At 47.5% G+C, this 20,456-nt stretch overlaps 1 protein-coding gene and 1 long non-coding RNA gene across 3 annotated transcripts in view; both read left to right on the top strand.

The window, feature by feature from the left end:
- The window catches only part of BCL7A (BAF chromatin remodeling complex subunit BCL7A), a 30,150-nt gene extending 25,528 nt beyond the window's left edge, over positions 1-4,622 (top strand). For both annotated transcript variants that reach the window (XM_061384733.1, XM_061384732.1), the window contains exon 6: positions 1,597-4,622. In XM_061384733.1, the coding sequence (XP_061240717.1) occupies positions 1,597-1,668 (72 nt within the window). In that variant the 3' untranslated portion in view covers positions 1,669-4,622. The remainder of the gene's footprint in view (positions 1-1,596) is intronic.
- A 1,143-nt stretch (positions 4,623-5,765) lies between these two features.
- LOC133228807 (uncharacterized) lies at positions 5,766-13,182 on the top strand. Its single transcript, XR_009730369.1, has 3 exons — positions 5,766-7,201; positions 12,360-12,552; positions 12,840-13,182. It is a non-coding gene; the product is annotated as an uncharacterized LOC133228807 (long non-coding RNA).
- Positions 13,183-20,456: the final 7,274 nt, after the last annotated feature.

Raw genomic sequence — 20,456 nt, 5'->3', positions numbered from 1 at the left:
GTGGGTGCGCGCCCTGAAGCGGAGAGCTCAGCATTGACGTTCAGCCTTGCCCATTTAAAAAAGAAAAAGGTTCCTCGTCCCCCTCTTCAGCCACTCCCTGCTGCTCCCTCTCTTTCACGGCACAGTTGTTCTCTTTCCAGTGTCCACTGCCAAGCTCATATACTGTCCCCCCCCCATGCAGATGCTCTGTGGACACTTGGCCTGAATGGTATCCCCCTTCCTCAGAAGGCACAGCAACCCACTTGGTCCTGTTACGTTGAGACCGAGCTTTTATCACTTTCACGAGGAAAAGCCAGGGGAAAGACAGGGGCAGTTATTCCTGCCTTCCTGTCATATCAACTCTCAGGAAACTCACTCACCTCGTCCATCAAGACCCAGGGGTCTCTGTTTAGCACCTTTTGGGCCTCCACTGTGTACTGGGCAGTAAGCTGGGTCCTAGGGAGGCAGTGTGAGCCAACTGACATGGTCCCTGTCCTCACGGGGACAGGGAGGATGGGTTCAGGGAGGCGGAGACACAGCCAGGAGCCAGCAAGTGGATTGCAGTTCGAGCTGTAGGAGAATGGGAGCAGGGTGATGCAAAGAAGCCCTCCTAGATGCTGTGGGCGGGAAGGAGTGAGATGAGAGCAGGAGAGAAAAGGTTACACAGGCCAAGAGGCAGAAGCCAGCCTGAGGAACGGCAGGGGAGGCCAGGGAGGCTGGAGCCAGGCGGACGAGGAGGAGGGGACGGAGAGGGGCCTTCTTGGCCTGATGAGGAGTTGGGATTTTGCTCCGAGATCAGTGTTATGCTCTGTATGATCTCTGTTTTGAAACTATCTCTTGAGCTCTGCTGAAGGCTGGGCGGGGCGGCTGCGGAGCAAGGTGCTGCTCCAGCCAGACGAGGGACGGAGGGCTCAGGTGTGGATGGGGCGGCTGGCAAGGGCAGCCGTGGGTGGGCCGAGGGTCTCTGGAGATGGAGTTAGGCGTGGCGAGAAGGGAGGACTCCAGGGTGCTGTCCAGCTGTATCCCAGGCAGATTTCAGGGCCATCGCCAGCCGTGGGAGCGCCGGTTAGGATGGGCGACGTTAGGAGCTGAACTTGGGGGATGGGTTAGTTTGGAGCTGTCTGGGATGATAGAGCGAGAAAGTCGAGGGAGAAGTAGGTGAGTGAGTGTTGAACTTGTGTGTGTGTGTGAGTGCTGGAATTTCTTGGGAATTTGGTGGCACTACAGACCCTTCCCCCAGAATAACCAACGTGTATGCATTCCATAAATGTCTGCCCCAGGCCAGGCACCTGTGCTGAGCCCTGGATGAGCTGTTGTCAACACAGCCAGGTTGGTCTAACCTTCGATCTTGGAGAGTAAACTTAAAACTGCGTATATAATTACCCTGCAGTTAGTGAGCAATTGGAAGACACAGGTGACTTGGTGGACATAGGAGTAGCTCAGGTGTGTGGCTCCCGGTGGGTCCATGAACCCTTTCGAGTCCATGCCAGGGCCATGGGGTCAGAACCTCAGATGTCCACCCTCAACTTGTAACCTCCCAGCTGACCTGAGTTGCTCTCCCGGGGTGTCAACCTGCGTTTCTCTTTTCTTCCTCTTCCCCCACCTCCCAACCCCAAGGATCTGGAAGGAGTGCCACCCTCCAAAAAGATGAAACTGGAGGCTTCGCAACAGAACTCCGAGGAGATGTAGACGCCGAGTTCAGTCCTCTGATCCACGTCTCACGGGAGATCCATCCGCAGGCTTAGTTGTTGAACAACCTCACCCGAGCAGATCCCTGTCGGGTGCAAAGGGAACTACTAACTTAACAAGTTTGCCAAGTGCAAATCCAAGAAAACCTAGAACGGCGTAACTTCTCAGACACTGAAGAACTTTCTGCTGTGAAGCAAAACACTCGAATCTTGAAGTGACTGTCCTGGGGAAGGCGGGGTCGACAGCTCAGGAGCGTCTGGACACTGTCTCTGAAGCCAAGATTACATTTGTGTTGCTGCTGTATTTTTTTTTTTTTCCTCCCCACTCCTCTATTTAATGATATAAGCTATTTGAGGGTGGTACTGATCAGGAATTCGCTTTTTCATCGGGGCTTTTCACTGTTCAACCGATATTCCTTCCGCTTTCTTTTTTTGTGCCTTGTGCCCTTGAGGTGACCTCTGGCATGTTTTCCTGGTTGTTTTGCATCTCCCCTTACAAGTGCCCTCTTGGTTCAGTTCAGGCAGCCATTGCTCCGGTCCTCGAGTCTTTCTCCTCCCTGCCTCAGGACTTCAGCTGGAGTGGACCAGGCAGGGAGAAGGAGAGCTTGAGGCCACAGAAGAGCAGGACCTCCCCGGCCATCTGGTTTCTAGGTGCAGCTGGGAGGCTGCAGGACACACCCTGAGCCCTGGTTGGGGACAGTGCTAGCCTCCAGGGTCCGAGGAGTCTCAGATGTCTGGGCATTGTCCCCAGGGCTTACTTGAGGCATCTGAACTGGTGTTTCCAAGCCCACAGCTGCCCAGAGGGACATACAGAGCCCTTGGATTGTTCTGGCACTTCCCGCCTCAGCCCCTCTCCCCCATATGGCAACCTCCCACACCTCCGAAGACAGACTGGCTTCTGCGGCTGATGGCAGGACAGTCTCCTTAAGACGATAAAGGGCCAGAGGAGGCTGGGAGCAGACGTCAGGAATAGCTGGTGCTGAACTTTTTCTCACAGGACGTCGCTTGGATTTCAAATCCACAGTCACCTGCTGCCCTAGTCTACCTCCCCAGCTCCACCTGGCCCCATCCGCGGGGGAGGTGAGGTTGCAGTCGGCTGAAATCCAGAGTCCACTGGCTTCTTTCTGCACACTGTTCCGACTCCTGGAGCCATCAGTTGGATCGTGTCTCTTTCCCAGGATGCTCCGAGGGTCCCCACGGGGGAGCAGGCCTCAAGGGTTGGAACTTGAAGGCCGGAAATGAGGCCCCCGAGAAACTGGAGAGCTTTGCGCTCCTCCAGAAAGGGGGCCCTGGGGTCCCTCCCCCGCCTCCATCCCCTGCCTGCACTGGGACAGCTTCCTGTCACTAAAACGGAGAAGCACCTCTTCTCCCCACGCCCCCCACCTTGGATGAACTGCCTCACTGTTTGGTTCTGAGGCCTGGTTTGCTCTTAATTCCTCTATGGACTCCTCAGACCCTTACCCCTTCTCCTGAGCTTTCTTTACTGCACTGGAGTTCCAACTCCCTTTGAGTTGTGTGAGGGGGGAGGGGGGGGCTCCGGGTTTTGTTGGTTGGTTGTTGTTTTTTTTTTTCTGTTTGTTCGTTTGTTTTTGTTTCTGTTCGGCCAATTGGTGCATATATTCAAGTCCCACCTTTCACGTGTGGATCTCTCTCCTGACCACCATGGGGAGTGTCTGCCAGACTCCATTTTCTAAGCGTTTCTGAGGGTGAGGCTCTTCTTTGTTTCTGAAGGGAGCCAATCTATTTCCTGCACTTCAAGAAGAATCAAAATGTTCCTGAATTTCAAATACCTCATGCAAACATGTCTCCTGAAGCAAGGGAAGGGAAACACACACACACACACACACACACACACACACAAACTTTGAAAATGGTCATGTTGAAGTTAGGATGCCGGAAGGTTTCTGTCTTAAAAAATCCTTATCAATTTTGCCCCTCAGGCAGTCAGTTCTGGGAGAACTGTGTTCTGAGTTACCTCTCAGCGTATCTCAAGGCGGCTTTACCTCCAGATCCTATAGAGTTAGAATTAACTTCCTTTCTTTGCAGCAAAACTCCATTTGGATGAAAGATGAATCTGGATATCTATTTCCTCCTTTTTATTTTTTTTGGGAAACGAGAGGTGACAAGCAAGACAGCCGAAGACGAATCACAACACAGGCATCCGTGGAAATAGCAGGGTCCCCTCGACAGGCAAGGGGAGCGGACACGGTTGAGGGTGAACACAAGATGACGCCCAGGATACGAGGCTGTCATTAGTTTTTCTCTGAAGTGCCTGAAGGTAGGAAATGGGCCGGGGGTCCGGACCGACTGGGCCCCACCACGGCCATGCCAGGCAGAGCGGCCAGCGGCCCTGCGCCCCCATCCACGCCGGCCAGGAAGGCCTTCCACGCGGGATGGCGAGACTGCAAAAACCCACATGTGCTTCCTCCCCCAACACGGCCCGCTCTTCAGGGCCACCGCCCTGCCCCATGCCATCCTGCGCCCCTCACCCCTTCTCCCACCACGGAATCTGAGACCTTTCAGCCGGCCGAGCCAGAGGCGGGGGTCCTAAGCGAATGCCTTCCGCCAACACCAGGCCCCGCAGCCTAAAGGGCTCCCAGGGCGAACTTAACTCCCCGCAAAACTTGAAGTTGGGGATGCTGCGGTTACACATTCCACAAAGTGCTGGCACTTACACCCATAACCCGAAGGCGGAAGACCGACTCACAGGTGGTGACCTCCCATTACCAACGATGTCATGGTTTGGAATGTTCCATTATCAGCCAAGGACCTGGTTAGAGATATAAAGACCTTTTTATTCACCGTTACCTAATTGTTTTTTTTCTTACGATTTTTTTTTTTTGGTGTGTTGTACAGCAGTATAATTTTTCACTTATTTATTCCATCAGTAGATATGGTTTGTACAATGTACAATGGTTCCATTTCAGAAAATAAAAGAAAAATTCAAATCATGAACACCATGTGATTTTGGAGTAAAGAGTAAGATCCTGTGAGATTTTACTCACAGAGTGGGCTGCTCTGGTGTCTCCAGTGTGGCCCTGACTTTGTATACAACTTGAACGCCAGGACTGTGGGCTCCCACATGGTGTGGGTGGGTGTTGTCGACCACCTTGTTGGAAGGCTGAGTTGGTAGCCAATTAGAACCCTGATATAAATTACAGCCAGGCCATCTGCCCCCCATCTTGCGTCCTGGCAGTGTCCCTCATTTCAGGAGTCTCTGGCCCATGGCTCAGGGGTCGATTCTTTGGTGACTTGCAACTCTGTCTTGACTCGCCTTAACAGCTAGTGACTCGTGGTCAGGCTGGATCCAGGACTGCCCCAGGGCCTCTCCCCCCACAACTCAGGCTCTTTCTTGCTCTCCAGCTCAGCCTCCCTCCCCCAGTGGACTTTCTCCTTTCTTCTCTGTCCAGTCTCTGTTTCTCCTCTCGCGCCTGAAACCTGGCCCTAGGTGAACCACCAGCTAGGGGCAGAAGGGGTGGGACAATTGTTCTAGCAGCCCTGTGCTAAGTCACCGTGTTGCCCGACCTGGAGGCAAACGTTCTCCTTTTTGTTTTGTCTGACTTTCCTCCCCACCCCGTTCCTTTTTAAGGTGTTCCAGTGTTTTTACCAGGATTGGTTGCTCAGTGAAATAAACTCCTGATATGGAAAGTTCATCCTGACAAAACATAAATCATAGGGACCTTGTTTGCTTAACCAAAAAGTGCCTTAGCGGGCACACTTTCACTCTCTCTGGTGTCCCTGAGATCTGTTCCCTGGGTCTCCAATTCTGGCTGAAGGTCCCTTCCTTCCAGACTCATCCTCATCACTGGATCTCTCCCCTTCCCTCTGCCATTCTTGTCTCCAGGCCCCTGGGTCTCTTGTCTCAGACATTCTGCTTTATCTTCTCCGTCTCTCTCAGCTTCCCTGTCTCTGTGGAGCTTTCTGACTTCCTCTCATCTCCCTTCATCAAGGACCAGTCATGCCCAAGGGCTGGAAATTTGGACTCTACAGGCATCACTTGAGCACCATCTGTGTACTGAGCCCTGGGCAGCATTGACTCCAACTTGACCCTTTCTTTCTTTTTTTTTTTTGGTACCGGGAGTGGGATACGAATGACCCTTTCTTTCTAAGCAGATAAGCTGGTACGTTATGATGCTGGGGACAGTTTGGAATTGGGGAGAGGTGCATTTTGATGGCAGGGGTCAGGGAGGCGCCTAGGATGGTGGAGGAAGCCCAGGCATGGGCCTAAGGAGTTCATTTTGCCTCGTGGATGCTAAGAAGTGGCTGGAGGTTTCTGAGCCAAGGCTCTGCTGGACTGGGGGTGGTGTTGCTAGTGAATGGCATGGACTGGAAAAAGCCAGACAGGAGGTGGGGGCAGGGCAGCTATGGAAGTAGACTGCAGGTGAAGCAGGAGGCGAGGAGTTGGCAAGAAGGCCCATGTGCCCCCAGGTGATGTGAAGGTAACAGGCACTGCAGCCAGGCGAGGTGGGAGCAAGTTTGAGAAGGCAAAGGCAGGCAGACAAAGCTCTGGTCCAGGTCCAAGTCTGGACCACAACAAATGTCACAGAAGTCCGCGGTTGGGCTGAGGAGGGATTTGAATTCCTAATGCCCAAGTTTATCCCTCACCTGCTTGAGGAATGCATATTTTCCTCCGGAGACTCAGAAGACACTGGCTGCCTTTGCCAGTTGCATTCCCCTCTTCTTCCGGTAGGGGGCCCCCTCACCCACTCAGCCGCAAGCGTGGCTGGAGAATCTGGGTCCCTCTCCATGGTAACAGCAATTGGCTCAAGGATGATCACGTGGCCCAATGAGAGTCAGCCCTGGAATTTTTGTGGGACCTGTTGGGAAACACTTCCCCTAGAGTGTTGGCTGGAGTTGTTAAGTGGAGCTGCTGGGGCCACCTTCACTCCAAGGCGGGGAGAAGCCTGCCTGAGAATGAAGCCGAGACAGGAGACAGTTGAAAGATGGTGAGTGTGAGCCTCCTGAGAGCACCACTTGGACCCAAAGTGTTAGTTACTCAGTCGTGTCCAACTCTGTGACCTCATGGACTGTCGCCCACCAGGCTCCTCTGTCCATGGAATTCTCCAGGGGATCTTCCCAACCCAGGGCTTGAACCCAGGTCTCCCACATTGCAGGCAGACTCTTTACCGACTGAACCACCAGGGAAGCCAACAGCTGGCCTTGAAACTGGCCCTCCTGAACTTTTCAAGTTCTTGAGCCAATAAATGCCTATGATCGTTTAGGTTAGCTTTCCCTTGGTCTTTTCCCACCTGAGCCCCCACCCCTCCAACCAAGGGCTTGGAGGGTCTCCCGGACAAATCCAGAAGGAGGGATGGTTGTTGAGATGGTAGCTCTGACCCTGACTGTTTTTCTCTTGGAAGGACTGTCTCTTTCCTCCAGACTTTGTTTTTTCAATGCTCCCATGTGACAGGAACTTGGAAGTTTCACAGCTGAGCACAAGGAAATAGAGGCTAACATAGACCTGATTTGGACTTTGGAAGCAGGCTTTTCTAGAATCCTCAGAGCTCCAGCACTTCAGAGCTGTGTGACCTCAAGTAAGTATCTTAACCTCTCTGGGCCCAGCGTCCTCATCTGTAAAATGGAAAGAATAACGGTGCTTCCTCAGGTTGTTGTGAGGATTAATACATGTAAATTACTAAATACATGTAAAGTGCTCCAGACAAGCCCTGAAAGTGAATGTGTTAGTTACTCAGTGGTGTCTGACTCTGTGACCTCATGAACTGTAGCCTGCCAGGCTCCTCTGTCCATGGGATTCTCCAGGCCAGAATACTGGAGTGGGTTGCCATTCCCTTCTCCAGGGTATCTTCCTGACCAAGGGATCAAACCCAGGTTTCCCACGTTGAAGGCAGATTCATTACCGTCTGAGCCACCAGGGAAGCCCATGGCACATAGTAAATCTCAATAAATATCAACTGCTGTTGTTGCTGCTATTATTATTGTAGTTATCCTCCAGCATGTCTAGACCCCAGAGCTCCAGCTGCTAGACCATGAAGCTCCAGGAGAGGCAGAATTGCCCAGCCCCAGCTGCTTTCGGCTTGTCCTCTGAGTTACACTTTGCTCCCTGAAGACTCGCCTCTCCCCTAAACGAGACAGACACTGGAGTTATCCACCCAGCTCAGCCCAGATGATCTAGAGCCTAAGTGGTGCCTTGTGGAATGACTGGAACCCCACCAGGAAACAGGCAAAGGGAAGACATTCCTGGCCAAGGCAAGGGCTTGAGTAAAGGGCTGGAGGTGTGACGATGCATCCCCACTGTGAGCGTTGGTGGCTCACAGCGTCAGGCCCAAGAGGGACCTTCAAGCAGAGGAATGGCTCACTGGAGGCTCATTTTTCCAGCATCTCTCCTTCATTATTGCTCTACCTCTACAGGCCTGGGGGGAAAAGGCCTCTAGGAGGCAAGCACCAGGATGTGGTACCAGGCCTGTTGTTCCTATCTCCTTCTAGGGTACCCCTGGGACAGACACTTGTGCCCATGGATGCCCTGGGTGATGACTTGGAGTCAGTGGCTTTCTCTCGTTAGACTTGACCGGAGATAACAATCTGCTTTGCATCAAAGAATCTCAAGAGACTCTTAAACTCAGCTTTTCTCCCTCAGGGCTCTCTCAAAGTATGAGCTCATTTGACCTCTTTGTAACCCTAAATGGTAGTTAGAGCAGGGATCAGCCTCCCCATCATAACAGATGAGAAAACTGATGCCAGGGAAGTGACTGAACAGGGTCCCGCAGGTACTCAGTGAAGAAGGCTGTGGAATGCAGCCTGTCTCCCACTAGACCCAGGGTCAGCAGATCCAGCCTGCCAGCTATTATTGTAAATAAAGTTTTACTGGCACACAGCCATGCTCATTCACTTACATATTGTCCCTGACTGCTTTCACAATTGGGAGAAGGCAATGGCAACCCACTCCAGTACTCTTGCCTGGAATATCCCATGTACAGAGGAGCCTGGTAGGCTGCAGTCCATGAGGTCGCTAAGAGTCAGACACGACAGAGCGACTTCACTTTCACTTTTCACTTCCATGCATTGGAGAAGGAAATGGCAACCCACTCCAGTGTTCTTGCCTGTAGAGTCCCAGGGACAGGGGAGCCTGTGGGCTGCCGTCTGTGGGGTCGCAGAGAGTCAGACACAACTGAAGCCACTTAGCAGCAGCAGCAGCAGCTTTCACAATACAACAGCAGAATTGAGTAGTTGCTATAGAGACTGACTTGCAAAGTTGAAACTATTTACCACCTGGCCAACTGCTGCACTTGACTACACTTCCCTGTTGAAACTCTGTGGTTGAAAGAATATGATAAAAAATAATGACATTAATGGTAATAATAATAATAATTACCTACTATGTGCCACGGGCTTCCCAGGTGGTACTAGTGTTAAAGAACTTGACTACGGAATGCAGGTAGATGTAAGAGATGAGGGTTCGATCCCTGGGTCGGGAAGATCCCCTGGAGGAGGGCATGGCAACCCACTCCAGTATTCTTGCCTGGAGAATCCGATGGACAGAGGAGCCTGGTGGGCTACATTCCTTAGGGTCGCAAAGAGTCAGACAGTACTGAAGCGACTTTGCACACACGCTCAATGTGCTAGATAACCATGCAAGACTTTCCTGAATTTTTTATTGATTTGAAATGGTGTTGCTCAATGAATTTTCACTGAGTGTACCTGCAAAACCCACACCTGGATCAAGAAACAGAATATTACTTACTCTGGATGCCCCCTGCCCACTCCTTGCAGTCACTACCCTCCGAAGGGTAATTACTATCCTGACGTCTCTCTGCACAGATGTTTTCTAAATGTTTGAACATTTTCTGAACTTTCTATTCATGGAATCATACAGAATGTGCTCTTTTGTGTCTGGCTTCTTTCACTCAGTAAGATGTTTCTGAGATTCATCCATATTGCATGTCATTGGTGTCACAACACGCTTCTGCTGGTGGGCATTTGGTCTGTTTCCAGTCTCCATGGAGTATTATAAATATGCAAGATATTGGACGTCATTTCACCCCGGCTCCAATGTGAGAGGGGGACCAATTAGCCCCACTGTACAGATGTGAAGACTGAGGTTAGATACTGTGGTGCCCATGAGGTGGCAGAGCAGGTGGGAAGAGCCATGAGTGCAGGTGTCCCTGCTGTCCTGGTTCTCTGACTTCATTAGTTTCTGGCTTGACATACCATTGTGACTAATGACTGTTATGGCCCCATTTATAGGAAGAAATTTCTAGAAAATGCAAAAGTATGGAGACAACGTAGAGACTGATTTGTCTAGGGCTGGGAGCAAAAGATTGACCATAAGGAGGTCGGAGGGAATGATTTGAGGCAACTGGATTGTGGGGATAATTATACAACTGTGTGTGAACTTATTTGACTAGTTGTTTAGTCGCTAAAGTTGCAAAGTCATTTTAGTCATATCCAACTCTTTTGCAACCCTATGAACTGTAGCCCACCAGGCTCCTCTGTCCTGGGAATGGGATTTCCCAGGCACTTGCTCGGTGGTAAAGAATTCGCCTACCAGTGCAGGAGATGTGGGTTCCATCCCTGGGTCCGGAAGATCCCCTGGAGAAGGAAATGGCAGTCCATCCAGTATTCTTGCCTGGGAACTTGCATGGACAGAGGAGCCTGGTGGGCTGCAGTCCATGGGGTCGCCAAGAGTCAGACACGACTGAGCAACTAAACAAGAACAACAGTAAACTTACTAAAGTTCATTGAATTGTAAACTTAAAATTGGCGAATTTTATGGGGAGTAGATTACACCTCAATAAAGCTTAAAAATAAAAAAACCCAAACCCACAGGCATTTATTTCTCCACCCTCTATCCACACACACCCCCATCCCCACTCCGCCTCCCCCTGTGCCTGAATTTCCCTTAGAGGTGTGAAGCTGGCTGTGCAAACTGCCCAGAGCTGTTGAGCCATGGAACTGGCAGCTCCCCACCAGCCTGCCTCTCCCTGCAAAGACACGGGGGTCTCCTTGGCCAGAGGTGACATCTGAAGCAATCACAATCCTGTTTGGCTTTACTATATCCGACCTGCTGCCTGCCAGGGGCCAGAGAGCCACGCGCAGCGGATGCACCGGCCCCAAACTGTTTCTCCAAGTAGTCCCCAGAGAAGGTCGCTGCCTTTCAGTTTCTGCACTTGTTTATTTTCAAAGGGACGTTGCCAGACCGCTAGGCCACCCCTGCCCTTTCATGGTTTGTTTTATGCAAAAGATTTCAGGAAGAAAGAGGAGGTAAAGCGACCTGCAACCAATTACTCTGCTGGCAAAGAACAGCCACAGGCCCCAGCTGGGAGGTTTGAGGGATGTGTGTGAGGCTGAGATGCCCCTTTGTTACCCTGCCACCCCAAGAACAGGAATCCTGAGAGTGTTAATAATCATTGCAGGGGATTTTCTGGCAGTCCAGGGGTTAGGGCTCTGCCTTTCCACTGCAGTGGGCAGGGATTCGATCCCTGGTCAGGGTACTAAGATCCCGCATGCCATGCAGCCATAAAAAAAAAAAAAGAAGAAAGAAAGAAAAGGAAAAAATAATAATCATTGCAAATATTCAAGAAGAAGAAGGAAAAGAAAATAATCATTGCAAATATTCAAAGTGGACATTGGAATAGTTAGACATCCATGTGCAAAAAGGAATGACCCTCAGCCCATACCTCACATCATAACAAAATTCTCCAAATGACTCACAGACCAAAATGTCACTCTAAAGATTCTAGGAAAACACAGAAGATCTTTGTGACCTTGGGTTAGGCAATGATTTTTTAAACGTGACATCACAGCACTAACTATAGAAAAAAGAATTGGTAAATTGGATTTCATCAATATTTAAAAATCAGGCTCTGCTAAAGACACTGTTAAAAGAATGAAAAAAAAAAAGGATGAGCAAATGATCTTTGCAAAACACTTACCTGATAAAGGACTTCTATCTAGAATATATGAAGAACTCTCAAAACTCAGTGATAAAGCAATCCCACCCCAACCCCCGCCAAAAAAGAACTAGCCAAATATTTGCATAGACGTTTCATCAAAGAAAATATGTGGAAGGCAAATGAGCACATGAAAGATGCGGCACATCATTAATTACTAGGGAAATGCAAGTTAAAACTACAGCAAGATACCATTACACTCCCACTAGAATAGATGAAAAGGCCAGAATGCCAAATGCTAGTGAAGATGCAGAGCAACATAGCCCTCCTCCACTGCAGGTGGGAAGGCAAAACAAATACAGTCATTTGGAAAAGAGTTTGGCAGATCTTTATATGGTTAAGCCTGAACTTACCCTGCAACCTGGTCATCCCACTCCTAGGTACTTACCTAAGAAAAAATGTACAAAAGTCTATTGTGAATGTTTATAGTGGCCTTATTTGTAATCACCAAAAGCTGGAAACAACTAAATTGGCCCTAAATTGTGGTACAGTCATGAGATGAATGCAGCAATAAAAGAGGAATGAACTACAGACACCCAGGGCAATAAGGAAGCCTCTCGGATGCGTCATGCTAAGTGAAAGAAGCCAGACCCAAGGCTGTTCACTGAATGACTCCATTTATTAATACGTGACATTCTGGAAAGGGCAAAACCATAGGCACACGAAGCAGATCAGTGGTTGCCAGGGGCTGGGGCGGAAAGAGGGATTGATTGCAAGCGGTTGAGAAGGAATCCGTGTTGTGAGAGAGTGTTGGGACTATTCCACATCTTTTATTTTTTTTCAGTTTGGCCGAGCAGCATGTGGGATCTTAGTTCCCCAACCAGGGATTGAACTGGTGCCCCCTGCATTGGAAGCATGGAATCTTAACCCCTGGACCACCAGGGAAGTCCCACCACATTTGTTTGTGGTGGTGACTACATGATGGAGTATGTTCATCCAAAATCATGAAACAATACACTAAAAGGAGAGAACTTTAGGTAAGTTATTCCCCAACACAACAAAGCAAAAATAATAATAATAGCCAACCAAGCATCACATACTATGTGCGAGGCACTCTTGAAGCACTTTCCATATAGTAACTCAGGCAGCCCTCACGACAACCCAGAGAAGCAAGTATTAATCATCCCCAGGTTGTGAAAGTTTTGTGGCCGGAGATCTCTCACCTTCTTAATTTTCTCCCCTTCCTCAGTCAGGTCCCTAGGGCCTTCCTCCTTCTGTAACTTTCATTTTATCCTGTGGCTGTCTTTCTCCCATATCTATACAGGAAAGATTTCCACCTCACCGGTTCCACTGAGAGAGACACAACCAGCGGAGCAGAGACTTCAAACTTGAATGCCTACAGGAACCAGGCAGGTCATGGAATTAACAAAGCACGCTGCGAACAGTAGGGGGTGGTGGGGACTGGGGAAAACTGGAGAGCCAGGCTGGGTCTAAAGGGCATTGTCCCTCCTCAGCTCCAGCTTCTACCGTTATGGAACTGGAAAGAGCCCAGTATTGCCAGATCTTCTGATAGTTCAGGAAGATTCTAACACCCTCACATTTATATGAAATGTCATGATTTTTTCAATGTTAGCAAGTAAGTCAAAATTTAAAAAAACTTGTTTAGATATTAGTTTTTACTGTGGTAAAGGCATGTTCATCCTTTTCTTTTCACCCCAAGTACAAGACACCGAAGCAGAAAAGCTGTATTTAGTGAAATAAGGCAACATCTGAAGCCTCAAACCACCATATACAGAGTAGACAGGAGAGGTCTTCCCCGGTGGTCCAGTGGTTAAGAATTCCTTGGGAGGTGGGGGGCGAGGTGGGGGCTGGGCAGGAAGAATCCGCCTGCCAGTGCAGGGGACACAGGTTTGATCCCTGGTCCCCGAAGATCCCACTGCCATGGATCAAGTAAGCCGGTGCACAAGAGAAGCCGCTGCAACCAGAAGTCCGGGCACCACAACTAGAGAGGAGCCCCCGCACCCCGCAACTAGAGAAAGCCTGCACACAGCTTCGAGGACCCAGTGCAAACAAAAATAAAATAAATCCATTTTTTTAATTAAAAAAAAAAGAATTAATCAAGTATGATCAGACCCGTAGGTAGGTATTTTAATAAGAAAAGATAATGGGGTTTGGTTAAAAAAGTCTATGAGATAGTTGGACCTCTACACCCCTGAATTCTGCACACACCCCGATCCTGCATAATCTCTGCTGACTGCCCCTCTCTCCCTTCTGCTGCAGACAGGAGATTTAGCAGTTGGAGAAATTAAATCAGAAATTGGACCAGAGAAGCTCAAGAATCAGAGGCAGTAGGCATGGAGGCATGCAGGGAGTGAGAGGCTGGCAGAGAGTTTTTAATAAGCTATCTAACATGGTTTAACTTTCAAAACTTTATATTTTATGTTTATAAAAATCCTCAAAAATCATAATTTCAAAATTCAATTTTAAGTTTGATTTCATTTGTTTGCTCTAAGCTGTTTCTTGTGTCTCATATCTTTCTTTTCTGCACTGTGCTAAGTTGCTTCCATCGTGTCTGACTCTTTGGGACCCTACGGACTGTATAGCCCACCAGGCTCCTCTGTCTATGGGATTCTCTAGGCATGAATACTGGAGCGGGTTGCCACACCCTCCTCTAGGCGATCTTTGTGACCCAGGAATTGAACAGCATCTCTTATGTCTCTTGCATTGGCAGGTGGGTTCTTTACCACTAGCACCACCTGGGAAGCCCATCTTTCTCTTACTTGAATTTAATTTTTCTTTTGCTGGAGAATAACCTCTAGTAATTCTTTCAAACATAGCCTACGCAGGAAAAGGACTTTTAACCTGTATCCTCCAAGATTTGAGGTATAATTTACATAAAGTGAAATTCACCCTTTTTAGGTACACATCTATGCTGCTGCTGCTGCCAAGTCGCTTCAGTTGTGTCCGACTCTGTACATCTATATTGATTTTTAAAAATAAATATTTATTTATTTATTTTTGGCTGTGCTGGGTCTTCGTTGCTTTTTGGTCTTTCTCTAGTTGTGGTGCCCGGGCTTCTCATTGTGGTGGCTTGTCTTATTGCAGAGCATGGGCTCTTGGGCGTGAAGACGTCAGTAGTTGTGGTTCAGTTCAGTTGAGTTGCTTAGTCGTATCCAATTCTTTGCAACCCCATGGACTGCAGCACACCAGGCTTCCCTGTCCATCACCAACTCCTGGAGCTTACTCAAACTCATGTCCATCAAGTCGGTGATGCCATTCAACCATCTCATCCTTTGTTGTCCCCTTCTCCTCCCACCTTCAGTCTTTCCCAGCATCAGGGTCTTTTTCAATGAGTCAGTTCTTCGAATCAGGTGGCCAAAGTGTTGGAGTTTCAGCTTCAGCATCAGTCCTTCCAATGAATATATTCAGGACTGATGTCCTTTAGGATGGACTGATTGGATCTTCTTGCAGTCCAAGGGACTCTCAAGAGTCTTCTCCAACACCACAGTTCAACAGCATCAATTCTTCAGCACTCAGCTTTCTTTATGGTCCAACTCTTACATCCATACATGACTACTGGAAAGACCATAGCTTTGACCAGATGGACCTTTGTTGGAAAAGTAATGTCTCTGCTTTTTAATATGCTGTCTAGGTTGGTCATAGCTTTTCTTCCAAGGAGCGAGCGTCTTTTAATTTCATGGCTGCAGTCACCATCTGCAGTGATTTTGGAGCCCAAGAAAATAAGTCTGTCACTGTTTCCATAGTTTCCCCATCTATTTGCCATGAAGTGATGGGAGTGGATGCCATGATCTTAGTTTTCTGAATGTTGAGTTTTAAGCCAGCTTTTTCACTCTCTTTCACTTTCATCAAGAGGCTCTTTAGTTCTTTGCTTTGTGCCATAAGGGTGGTGTCATCTGTAGTTTGGGCACGTGGGCTTAATTGCCCCATGGTATATGGGATCTTCCCGAGCCAGGGATCAAACCAGTGTCCCCTGCTCAGCAAAGGCAGATTCTTACCGCTGGACCACCAGGGAAGCCTTCTATGGATTTTGAGAAACTTACACAGTCATGTAACCACCACCCATAATCAAGAGATATTTTCATCACTCCAGATAGTACCCCTGTTCCTCATTGTAGTTAGTTCCTGACCCTCTAACTCTTGGCAAGCTCTAATCTGGTTTTTGTTCATATCATCTTGCCTTTTCCCAGATATCATATAAATCAAATCAAACAATATATGGCTTTTAAAGTCCAACTTCTCTGACTCAGCATAATGCTTCCAAAAGTCATGTATAGTATTGCATTTTTGGAAACCTTTGAAATCCAGAGCTATAGTCCTCAGTGGTCACCAGTGTATGTGTATGTTTTCAGTTGGGGTGTGTGTGTGCGTGTGTCTTTGTGCTCATTTGGTCACCAGTGCTATTCACCAAATATTTCTGGCTGGCTGGTTTCTGGTCTTATGATCGTGTTGTACTTCCTAATTCCCTTGTGCTTGGGGTGGGGCCATGTGATTAGTTCTGGCCGGTGAGTTGCGAGTACACATCCCTTCTGGGAAGCATTTGCCATAGTGGCTGCTCTGTGGCTCGAGTCTGGGAGCAACTCTGACCAGCAGAGCACACTGTCAGCCTATAATGGATGTGTAGTCAATAGACAGGTAGCTTTCAGTAGAAGCACACCTTTGTGGTTTTAGTTAGTTCAGTCGCTCAGTCGTGTTCGACTCTTCGCGACCCCATGAATCGCAGCACGCCAGGCCTCCCTGTCCATCACCAACTCTCAGAGTTCACTCAGACTCACGTCCATCGAGTCAGTGATGCCATCTAGCCATCTCATCCTCTGTCATCCCCTTCTCCTCCTGCCCCCAATCCCTCCCAGCATCAGAATCTTTTCCAATGAGTCAATTCTTCGCATGAGGTGGCCAAAGTACTGGAGTTTCAGCTTTAGCATCATTCCTTCCAAAGAAATCCCAGGGCTGATCTCCTTCAGAATGGACTGGTTGGATCTCCTTGCAGTCCAAGGGACTCTCAAGAGTCTTCTCCAACACCACAGTTCAAAAGCATCAATTCTTCGGCACTCAGCTTTCTTCACAGTCCAACTCTCACATCCATACATGACCACAGGAAAAACCATAGCCTTGACTAGACGAACCTTTGTTGGCAAAGTAATGTCTCTGCTTTTGAATATGCTATCTAGGTTGGTCGTAACTTTCCTTCCAAGGAGTAAGCATCTTTTAATTTCATGGCTGCAGTCACCATCTGCAGTGATTTTGGAGCCCCCAAAAATAAAGTCTGACACTGTTTCCACTGTTTCCTTATCTATTTCCCATGAAGTGATGGGAGCAGATGCCATGATCTTCATTTTCTGAATGTTGAGCTTTAAGCCAACTTTTCCACTTTCCTCTTTCACTTTGATCAAGAGGCTTTTTAATTCCTCTTCACTTTCTGCCATAAGGGTGGTGTCATCTGCATATCTGAGGTGATTGATATTTCTCATGGCAATCTTGATTCCAGCTTGTGCTTCTTCCAGCCCAGCGTTTCTCATGATGTACTCTGCATATAAGTTAAATAAGCAGGGTGATAATATACAGCCTTGACGGACTCCTTTTCCTATTTGGAACCAGTCTGTTGTTCCATGTCCAGTTCTAACTGTTGCTTCCTGACCTGCATACAGATTTCTCAAGAGGCAGGTCAGGTGGTCTGTATTCCCATCTCTTTCAGAATTTTCCACAGTTTTTTGTGATCCACACAGTCAAAGGCTTTGGCATAGTCAATAAAGCAGAAATAGATGTTTTTCTGGAACTCTCTTGCTTTTTCAATGATCCAGCTGATGTTGGCAATTTGATCTCTGGTTCCTCTGCCTTTTCTAAAACCAGCTTGAACATCTGGAAGTTCACGGTTCACGTACTGCTGAAGCCTGGCTTGGAGAATTTTGAGCATTACTTTACTAGCGTGTGAGATGAGTGCAATTGTGCGGTAGTTTGAGCATTCTTTGGCATTGCCTTTCTTTGGGATTGGAATGAAAACGGACCTTTTCCAGTCCTGTGGCCACTGCTGAGTTTCCCAAATTTGCTGGCATATTGAGTGCAGCACTTTCACTCCATCACCAAAACCACTTTTGGGTATTTAAGCCTTTGCAATTATGGGTGTGGTTTATCACAGCACTGTCAGCCTGTTTGACCCGTATGGAATGTTTGCTTCTTTAGCACTGGGAAATTTTCTTTTACTGCTGCTTTATTTCCTCTCTCCAATTTTTCCTCTCTCTTTTACTTTCTTCTTCTTCCTTTCTGGAACCATCAGGCAGGTGCTGGAACTTTCGCTGAAGAATCCTCCACGTCACTTAATTTCCCTTTGTCCTTTTGTCAGTCTTTGGGAATAAATTCTCAGATTAGTCTTTCAGTTTACAACTGTGTTTTCCAGACAGTCATTTTGCTATTCAACTTGACTTTTCTACAAAATCATAATTTTATATTCATATTTTTTTCCCAGGACCTCTGTTTGCTTCTTTTGCATATTGGTTGTTGCTCAATGTGTTCAGAATCTTCTGTATTCTTTCCAGGGCTATTTATTTTTTAAAGTCTTATGTTTGTTCTGTTAAAGTTTCCCTTTCACTTTTTAGTTCTCAGGTAGCTTTCTTCCAGACTGCTGACTTTCCTTAATTGTTTGCTGAGCTTTGCTGGTCTGTAACATTTCGTATTTGGGGTTTTTTTTTTTTTTTTGGCTGTGCTGCAAGGCTTGTGGGATCTTGTTTCCCTGACTGGGGATTGAATCCGAGATCTCGGCAGTGAAAGTGTGGAGACCTGACCACTGACTGCCAGGGAATTCCCTGTATTTGGGAATTCTTATCTGCCTGTTTGCTGATTTGATTACCATGGAATGCTGCTTCTTATTTTTGGTTGAAGATGGTTATCCTATGAGGTTCTGGTAGAAGATGGTTATCCGGTGAGACTGTGTGGTCTTGTGGCTTGCTGGGTGTGGAAGCTCTTTGTCCCTCATGGAGTTGCTGGCTCCCGTGGGACACTGCCCTGCGTGTCCCCCTGTGCACTTGCTGTCGCTGTCCACTACTCGGTAGGACGGAGGGGGCAGTCATCAGCCTAGATCCTTGGCAAATATTGCCACATTTTCCCCAAAACTGCCCTTGAGACTTTCTTCTAGCCAATGACTGGGAGCTTGGAGCAAGCTGCAGCTCTCATTCTTGGTGGTCCTCTGCTTTTAACTGCATTTTAAACTGCTTTTCCTCAAGTCTTGCTTCTTTTCTAATGTGATCTTTAGGAAATTATGGGGAGGATTAAACAAAGCATGTTTGTGTACCGAGTAAGGCCTATATGTTGCCAGTTTTCAACTTCAGCCTTAAGAGTGTATCTCCTCCCAGGAAATTGATGGGGTTTGTTTTTTGTTTGTTTGCTTTTGTTTTTTAAAGTATATATCCTTGGGACCTCCCTGGTGATCCAGTGGTCAAGATTCTGTGCTTCCACTGAAGGGAGCATGGGTTCAGTCCCTGGTCAGGGAACAATTAATGAGATCCTGCACCCCACATGGCAGGGCCTTAAAAAAATTTTTTTTTTTAAAGTAGAGACTTCACTGGCAGTCTTCACTGGCAGTCCAGTGGTTAAGACTTCACTTTCCAATGCCGGGGGTGTAGGGTTTAAACCCTGGTTGGGGAGCTAAGATCTCACATGCCTCATGGCCAAAAAATCAGAACATAAACAACAGAAGCAATATTGTAACACATTCAGTCAAGACTTTTAAAAGATGGTCAACATAAAAAAAAAAAACTATACATATATATATATATATATCTCCTTTCACATAGATACCTTTTGTGTTAAGAAACCAAAGAGAAATAAAGAGTACACTGCAAAGAAAAAAAGTATACAAGTAATAATTGTCTCTTTTGGTAATTAGAAAATAGTTGCCCCACCCAGAGATAACCAGTGTTAACATTATGGTGCACTTCTGACATACACACATAAATATATGAATTTTTAAAAATTGACATCAAACTACTGATAACTTTTTTTTTTTGGCTGTGCCGATGTGGCTTGTAGGATCCTAGTTCCCCAACCAGGGATTGAACCCCTGCCCCTTGGAGTGAAAGTTTGGAGTCCTCCCCACCACTGAGCCACCAAAGAATTCCGCTAATAACTTTAAAAAAAATTATTTATTTTTAATTGGAGGATAATTGCTTTACAATATTGTGTTGGTTTCCACCACATATCAACATGAATCATCCATAGGTATATGTCCCCTCCCTCTTGAACTTCCCTCCCACCTCCCACCCCTTGATAACTTTTTAAAAATTGTCTTTCCACCCAACAATATATGATATTTTCCAATGTCAATAAATATACATTTGCATCATTTAAAATGTAGTCTTTCATTGTATTAGGGACTATAATGCTAATGCTAATGCTAAGTCACTTCAGTCGTGTCCGACTCTGCTCGACCCCATAGATGGCAGCCCACCAGGCTCCCCGTCCCTGGGATTCTCCAGGCAAGAACACTGGATCGGGTTGCCATTTCCTTCTCCAATGCATTAAAGTGAAAAGTGAAAGTGAAGTCGCTCAGTCATGTCTGACTCTTAGCGACCCCAGGGACTGCAGCCTACCAGGCTCCTCCATCCATGGGATTTTCCAGGCAAGAGTACTGGAGTGGGGTGCCATTGCCTTCTCCGGTTAGGGACTATAGTATATTCAATGTATGCCCTCTTGTTAGACATCACGTTGTTTATAAACGATGCACACACAGACTTTAGGATAAAATTATAGAAGTGGAATTGCCATATCAAAAGAGGCTGGGCATTTAAGTGTTTAGGATGTTTGCAACCAGAGTTGGGAGTGGTAGTTTAGGCAAGGGAGGAGACTTCAAACTCACACCAGCTGCCAGTCAGTCTGGCCTTTCCCTCCTTGAAGACATCCGGGGATGGAGTTTGCACAGTTGCTTTGATAA

Source organism: Bos javanicus, chromosome 17 (genome assembly GCF_032452875.1).
Source record: "Bos javanicus breed banteng chromosome 17, ARS-OSU_banteng_1.0, whole genome shotgun sequence".
Lineage (NCBI taxonomy): Eukaryota > Metazoa > Chordata > Mammalia > Artiodactyla > Bovidae > Bos > Bos javanicus.
The sequence above is the reverse complement of the archived record's forward strand: the minus strand, read 5'-3'. Positions and strand labels throughout refer to the sequence as shown.